The following is an 8572-nucleotide window of genomic DNA, read 5'->3' as shown; positions in this document are numbered from 1 at the left end:
TTAACCAACAAAAAAAAAACAATTTTTTTTGGGTCTGGGTTGGAACACTAGTGTTTTTACAGTTAATAGAACTAAATACTAATAATACTTAAGACTGTACTAGTAAGTTAGCTTAAGCTCCGAGTTTATCTGAGTCACGTCTAACACGATTCCGGACTTGGTCCACTACTACCTAAATCGCTTTACTGCTAAAGTAATAACCTTTCTCTTTCTCACTCTCTCTCTCTCTCTCTGCATTCAAATACACCCATTTCAAAGCTTAACTCTTTGTGGGGTTTTCTTCAATTTCACAATACGCACTTGGGTCTTTCTGTTTCTGGGTTTCTCTTTAACTTTCAAATTTGTCAGAGCTTTAGTTTATCTGGGTTCCTTCAATTTTCAGCTCACATTCTTTGTCTATGGATTTTTGAGCTTGTGATTGTCACTTGTTTTGAAATTTTGTTTAAAAGTCTTTTTCTTTCTTTGCAATGGCTGCTTCTGGTGGCTTTAATCACCGGAATGGTGGTGCTCAGAGGAGCTCACTCAAGGTCGACAGGCCTCTCTCTGTTAACTCCAATCCCAAGTCTTCTTCTTCTTCTTCTGTCAAATCCAAGCCTTTGTCTTCTTCTGGGGTCCGCCGCAGCAGTACCGGCTCAATGGGTGGCTCCACTGCAGCCGCCAAGGACGATGCAGGAGGTTGGTTTCTTCTCTTCTGTTTTTAATTGAAGAATATGATTGAGATCTTGGCTCTCCCATTTCATATGATTTTGCTTCTTGTTTGAGAATTAAAGAAAATGTGTATATGGTATATGCCTTTTTTTAACTTTTGGTGATGGGAGCTTTTAAACTTGCTTTGCAATTGGACACTGTGGTGTCAAGCTGTGATGTTTTAGTTTTCCATGATGCTAAGCAATAGAATTATTGGATTTGGAATTCTTAGTCAATCTGCATTTGGGTCCTGTGAATTTAGATTTCTTTTGACTTGATGTAGATGCAGTTTCTAAATTTGGTAACTTTATTTAAAATTATTATAATAATAATGATGACAAGATTTTGATAACTTTTCTTCTCTTTCAAATGGATTTGCAATGAAGTCATGCAGTCATTCAATTGTGTAACTGCATATGGTATCTACTATCTGGAATCACTTTTTAGTTGCAGAAAAGCCTTGGCTTTTCATGGTTAGATTTGCAGGAAAATTAATCAATGGCCAAATTTTCCTAACAGAAAAAGAAAAAAAAGCCTGTAGTCTGATTCATGTGCAGTTTTTTTGTTTTGGTTTACTTCTTATAGCACTTTGCAAATTTCCAACATTTCTTGCTATATCCCCTGCTTAAATTTTATTTTGTTCAATGCTAAGTTGTTGTCATTGTTAAAAATATTCTTTTTATCAACAAAAAAAAGATTATTATCATTGTATTTTTTTAGTCCACATATTTTTGCCGTTGGCTGTCCCATTATTGTACTTGCCTGCCTAGTTGTCTTTAATCAAAGAGAAATTATGATTACCTTTAATAAAATGTCAAATTTATAATTTAATTAATTCCACTTTATTGTTCTATATGTGGATGGATGTAGTTCCTGGAAGAGTTCGAGTTGCTGTAAGATTGAGACCCCGAAATTCGGAGGAATTGATAGCGGATGCTGACTTTGCTGATTGTGTAGAGTTACAGTCAGAGGTACCCTGCTGCAATATATGGTGTTTTTGGTAACAGTTGCCAACCATCTGCAGACAGTATTTTCTGATGCTTGTGGTAACTAAATTAGATTCTTTTTCTTTTGTTATCAGCTTAAAAGGTTGAAATTAAGGAAAAACAATTGGGACTCTGATACATTCGAGTTTGATGAGGTGCTAACTGAGTTTGCATCACAAAAACGTGTTTATGAAGTTGTGGCAAAACCTGTTGTGGAGGTGCATCTACATCAAATTTACTTTCATTACAAGTGTTGTACTTATGCATAGCACTTTTACAATACAAACTATATTTTTGTAGATATTTCATTAAGTAACATAAAACTTTATAATTCTCTTTTCCCAGAGTGTCCTGGATGGTTATAATGGGACAGTCATGGCATATGGGCAGACTGGTACAGGTAAAACATATACTCTTGGAAGACTTGGAGAAGAAGACACAGCTGCTCGTGGTATAATGGTGCGCGCAATGGAGGACATTTTAGCAGATATTTCTCTAGAGACTGATTCTGTGTCAGTTTCATATTTGCAGGTTGTTATATTTTGAGGCAAATTCTTTTATATTTGTTTATACATAGTCATATTCTTTTGTATATGCATTGTCAGATATTTGTTTTGATAAACAATCAAACTTGTTTTATGCTTTGATTAATTTATAATATTTTCCAAATGATCCTAGTTTTTTTTTCCATCTATGCTTGCAGCTTTATATGGAAACTATACAGGACCTTCTTGATCCTGCAAATGATAACATTTCCATAGTGGAAGACCCCAAAACTGGAGATGTTTCTCTACCAGGGGCTACAATAATTGAAATTCGGGACCATATGAGTTTTGTGGAACTATTAAGACTTGGAGAGGCTCACCGTTTTGCTGCAAATACAAAATTGAACACAGAATCTTCTCGTAGTCATGCTATTTTGATGGTAATACTTAATGTGTAATTCTTATTTCTTGGTACTTTGATGGTTCCAAATTTTAAAAGTTTTAAATTGTTTAAGGTGGAGCATTAACAATCACATAAACTGCTACAGGTAAACGTGAAAAGGCATGTGAAAGGAAGAGATTCAACTCTTTTGAATGAAAATGGTAACAATTCCCACATAAGTAAAACTCTAAAGGCTCCTTTAGTTCGGAAGGGCAAGTTAGTTGTAGTCGATCTAGCTGGTTCAGAGCGTATTGATAAGTCAGGTAATGAGTGTTTGAATTTCTTATTACAAAATGAGTCTTTTTTATTGTTTGCTTTGTTGACTGGCCTTTATTCATATGCTTTAAACTGAGGCAGTTTTTCTCCACAGTTTATACCAACTTGCAATTCTTTTCCTACAATGACATGTAATGTAAGGATGCAAAATCCAATCAAGTTGCCTCCTTGATTCTCCATCAGGATTGATAAAAATAACAAAATAAGACATACTTATGAGCAATTAACCATGTTGGAATTAATTAATGGTTTCTTAGACACTAGTGAACTTTAGTAGAAGGATGGTAAATGGAATGAGCAACTCCATTCAGTGTGGCCAGCATGCTCATCCTTGAGTTCAAGTCTTGAATCTAATGCATTTAGCAAAGTTTCTTCACATTTTTTGCTGGAAGCAAAGTTTCTTTACATTTAAGGCAACTTTTGGTATAAAATTGTTTGAAGATTAATTCATGTGTGTTTATAGTAAGGGAGCTTTTTCAAAGTGATTTTACCTTCATAATTTTTAATCACTTATTTGGTTTTTTAAATGGAGTGTTTTGCAGGAAGTGAAGGACATACGTTAGAGGAAGCAAAATCAATCAATCTTTCTTTAAGTGCACTAGGGAAGTGCATTAATGCACTGGCAGAAAATAGTGCACATGTCCCAGTGCGTGATTCAAAGCTTACGAGATTACTTCGGGATTCCTTTGGAGGTAAGAGTAAATAAATGCCAAATAAAAGAATTCATTTCTTGTGGTCAATATGTATTCAGTTTTGTCGAAATGGTTAGGTTATTGCTCAATATTTTCTACTCGTGGTATTAACAGGCACAGCAAGAACTTCACTAATAATTACCATTGGTCCTTCCCCACGCCATCGAGGAGAAACAACTAGTACTATTATGTTTGGACAACGGGTGTGTTTCTAAGTCATTTCCATTTTTCTTTATAATTAGGGTCCACAGCTGGTCGAGCTGATTTAGTCTTTACTAGCGTATTTCTGCATTATTTTGAAAAGTGGAACGCAGTGATTGAAATGTGTTTTCTTAAGCTTTTTTGGTGCCAAAACAGTCAATAGGGGTTTTCATGAATATTTATTTATGTCCTTGAGTCTTCATTATCCGACTGAGAGCAGCATGAGAAAATTTTCTAGGGAGTTTTGTGCAAACATAACAATGAAGTTTGATCATTTGATTCCTTCATTCTGAAGAAGACACTAAAATAATCTCTCTTGATAGGCTATGAAGGTGGAAAATATGTTGAAACTGAAGGAGGAATTCGATTACAAAAGTTTATCCAGAAGGCTAGATATACAATTAGATAAACTTATTGTGGAACATGAAAGGCAGCAGAAAGCATTTAAGGATGAAATTGAGAGAATAACCATAGAGGCACAAAATCAGATTTCTGAGACTGAAAGGAATTATGCAGAAGCCTTGGAGGTAAATATTTGTGTTAATATTATCCAGAAGCATTGTGTTCCTTTGAAAATTCTGGCATGTTTATTTGTCTCTTCAAGTGTGTTCCTTCATGTGTTAAAATTTCTTAAAAGCTAATTGGTCTTAACAGCTTTTCATTTTATTATTTTTTATAAGCAAGAAAAGTAGCTCAGGTCTCCTTGTTTTTTTTAATACATGAACTTCTGATCTGATAAGTGCCTATAGTTGTTTTAATTGTTGTAATCCTCTTTTTTTTTTTGTATTTGCAGAAGGAAAGATTAAAGTATCAGAAAGATTACATGGAATCCATAAAGAAGCTTGAAGAGCAATTGATGATGAATCAGCGAAACCATGGCAGTGACAAAATCGCAAATGGAGCAAAAGATAATGGCACTGATGTGACATCTAACAAAGAGGTAATTATATTAGATGAGAAAAAGAGCTTCCTATATAATTGTTTCTGAATGATACCTCTATTATCATCACAGAAGTTGGAAAAATAAGGCATCAAATCAAACAACACATTTTACTTATTCTGTACTCTGATCCACCATAAAGCATGTTTGGCTGCACTGATGTCTCTAATGATGTAATAATTATACATGTCTAATTCAACTAGAACAAAAACAAGCACTAAAATAAATGGTGGGAATTTATTTGATATAAAGTATTCACTGTTGCTTTTGATCATCTTAATATCTCAGTCATTAAAAAATTGGCTTATAAAGTGATGAATATGTTGCTTTATTATAATGTCTTAAACTTAATATATGGAATAATAGATAACGGTAGCAGAACTGTTTAGAAATGGATGTGAGGCTTATCTTAAATGATCACTTAGGCTTCTGATTTTCATGCCATATCTGGTCTCTTCTTTCACTCTCCAATTCAACTAACATTTTAAATTATATTGTAATGTGTCTCCGGAAATTTATTTCACAGAATTTGTCTGCTCTAGAGGAAGTTGTTGAACTCAAAAAAATGCTTCAGAAAGAAACTCTTCTAAGGAAGAATGCTGAAGAGGAAATCAATATTCTAAAAAATCAACTTTCTCAATGGAAAAGGTCAGAGGTATGTTTCTTCCTCTCTTCTTATAACTCTAATTCGTTCTTTCTGCACTCCCATATCTTCCATGCTCCACATATATTTCTTTCAGCATTATGTTACATATTTACTTTATTGTAAGCACCAGGCAGTGGGGAATTCTGAAATCTTGAAGCTACGCAAGATGTTGGAAGAAGAGACACATCGAAAAGAGAAACTGGAAGAAGAAATCACTATGCTACAAAGTCAATTGATGCAAATAAGTTTTGAAGCTGATGAGGTATGTTACTAAGTGTAACATTTTATATTTATACATATGCGTGTGTGCGTGTGTATTCAAAATTAGTGAAGCTACCAAAAGTACAAGTGTGAATGGTGACCATAAACATATGGTATCTGAAATGTGGATTTTAACCGGTAATATATTCATTTGTAGACAAGAAAACAACTAGACCTGAGTGAGCCTGGGAAAATTCTTGGCGGTCTAGATTCTCTTATGGAACAAGTGAGGCAATCACAGCTGAAAGAATCAGGAAATGAAGAGAAATCCTCTATAGCGCAACTCTTTGAACAAGGTAGTATAGCTTGTTCTTGTGCTGCTAGGAAAATGTTCTCTTCCAGTAATAATTTAAACTCATGGATCTATTGCTCTTGTTTCAAATAATAAAATGCAATATACTGCAGTGGGATTGCAAAAGATCTTATCTCTGCTAGAAGCAGAAGATCCTGATGTGCGAATACACGCTGTTAAAGTTGTAGCAAATCTTGCAGCTGAAGGTGAATATGCAACTTACCCCCTTCATCACAAGCATCTTCTTAGTTTTTATTTTTTTCAAAATATTGCCCATGCCATCAAGCTCTGTTCATATATAAAACGAAATATGTACCGAGCTTTGTTTATAGACAAATTATCGACATGGTACAAGTATTTGCAAGTAAAATAAATAATACCATCAGTGAGAAATTATATTACTCTATCTAATGCTCAGAATCAAATCAAGAGAAGATTGTACAAGCTGGAGGTCTAACATCCTTGCTGATGCTACTGAAAAGCACCGAGGATGAAACAATACATAGAGTTGCAGCGGGTGCAATTGCTAATCTTGCCATGAACGGTAAAATTTCTATGTCTGCTACGAATGGTTTATAGAATGTGTGTGATCATTGACAACTTTGCCCTGAGAACAAACACGAGTTTCAGCTCTGATTTTCTTTGAACTTTCTTATCAGAAACCAATCAGGAGCTGATAATGGCGCAGGGAGGAATTAGTTTACTATCAATAACAGCAGCAAATGCCGAAGATGCACAAACCCTTCGAATGGTTGCTGGAGCGATTGCTAACCTATGCGGAAATGGTATAGTCTCAAGATGTTTTAACACTAGTTATGAAGGTTACCTTACCATATTTGAATCAGTTTTAGTATAACAAAATCATTTCTCATTCAGATAAATTACAAACCAAGCTGAGGGGTGAAGGTGGTATCAAAGCGTTGCTAGGAATGGTCAGAAGTGGTCATCCGGATGTTCTTGCACAAGTTGCTCGTGGAATAGCAAACTTTGCAAAGTGCGAGTCCAGAGCGTCTACCCAAGGTAACAAGGCGAAGAATTAAACACCATTTTGATTAAAAGAAATTCAGGGTATGATTAAGATTCTAATGACTGAATTATACTTGTTTTAAAATCATTCAGGAACAAAGACTGGAAAGTCTCTTTTAATCGAGGATGGTGCGCTGCCATGGATTGTACAGAACGCTAACAATGAAGCCTCAGCCATCAGGCGCCATATCGAACTTGCACTATGTCACTTGGCACAACATGGTATATTTTTCTTCTTTTACTTCCTTCACCATGAACTAATAATAATAAGCTATCATATTGGCTGAAACTACTTGCACATTTGCCCTATCTGCAGAAGTAAACTCTAAAGACATGATCATTGGGGGTGCTCTATGGGAGTTGGTGCGCATTTCGCGAGATTGTCCACGAGAAGACATTAGGAATCTTGCACAAAGAACACTGTCTTCCAGCCCCACTTTCATCGCCGAACTGATACGCCTTCGAATCGATTATTGATGAGGGTGAGAGACACACTACTGTCAGGCACTTCTAGCTGTAGTTCCTGCCTTTGTCTTGATCAGCTGCTCCATTTTGGTTTTATATGGTCAAACTCGTTGATGATATTATTATGATTATTGTCTCATGGTTGTAGATTTTTAACTAGGTGTGGCCCTTTGCATTTAATTGTAGCTTCCATTCAGTTTGTATATTTATTTGTATAGAAATAAATAGGAAAAAGAAAATAGATAACATGTAGTTTGTGCTTATTATTATTATTATTATTAGTTAGTCCATTCATTATTCTCATATTACCATCCTAATTAGAGCTCCTCATGAAGCAGTTGCTTATCTCTATTAATTTGTGATAATATCTATAAAGTGTTACTATTTATATATGGTGAATTTGTACTATACATTTTTGTATACCCATCAATGATTAGAACTAATAATTATTATTATAAAAAGAAGCAAGTTTCCAAAGAAATTAACACGACTTTAAAATAATGGGTAATATAATAGAAACAATCATTAAAATCAATCAGTAGCCAATAAGTTTTCTATAACTAAACTCCAAGAATGGTATTCTAATATGGTATACCAATTATCGTCAATAATAAAAGTTAAAACTGCCACAAAACACAACATTGTTGGAATAAGTTATCATATGTTTACCTTTTCCTACGTACAAACTTTTTTTATGGCATTTGTAACTCATGCGATGTAGTAATATTTTTCTTTAGTGAGCTGACCACGAGTCAAATAAGGCAAAAACAATAAAAATGATATATATTTATATATATATATATATACACACACACAAATATATTTATATGTAAGAGTTCTATGCTTGTATAATATGTCATAATTATTTTAGATGATGAGTATGTCTTTTTTGTAAATGAGGTAAATTGTTCCATTTTTTTAGTATTGTGTATATTATACCAAAATTTATTTATACGTACAAAAAACTTATTTTCTAGCTAATTATATGAACAAGATTAACCCTGTAATGGGATATTTTTTTGCAATACCGATGTATCTTTTTTCTATTTTCGGCACCTGGATAGATATAATTCCAATTTTTTTATATGATGGTTAACATTGTACGTCTTTAGAATATCCTGCAAATTTTTAAGAAATTCTGAATATATTTAGAAACAGCACCGTAATTTATTC

At 34.0% G+C, this 8572-nt stretch overlaps 1 protein-coding gene across 1 annotated transcript; it reads left to right on the top strand.

Moving 5' to 3' along the window:
• Nucleotides 1–231: 231 nt before the first annotated feature.
• On the top strand, nt 232–7693 carry LOC133778279 (kinesin-like protein KIN-UA). The gene is made up of 19 exons (XM_062218157.1): nt 232–675; nt 1558–1658; nt 1769–1891; nt 2019–2204; nt 2377–2598; nt 2707–2863; nt 3419–3568; nt 3683–3771; nt 4093–4296; nt 4563–4709; nt 5236–5364; nt 5486–5617; nt 5774–5912; nt 6022–6114; nt 6327–6452; nt 6568–6693; nt 6785–6928; nt 7028–7156; nt 7251–7693. The coding sequence occupies exons 1-19, from the start codon at nt 468–470 to the stop codon at nt 7409–7411; spliced, it is 2766 nt and encodes a 921-aa protein (XP_062074141.1). The 5' UTR covers nt 232–467; the 3' UTR covers nt 7412–7693.
• The last annotated feature ends 879 nt before the right edge of the window (nt 7694–8572 follow it).

The sequence above is a fragment of the Humulus lupulus genome, chromosome 5, assembly GCF_963169125.1.
Source record: "Humulus lupulus chromosome 5, drHumLupu1.1, whole genome shotgun sequence".
NCBI lineage: Eukaryota > Viridiplantae > Streptophyta > Magnoliopsida > Rosales > Cannabaceae > Humulus > Humulus lupulus.
This window is presented reverse-complemented; position numbering and strand designations above follow the sequence as displayed.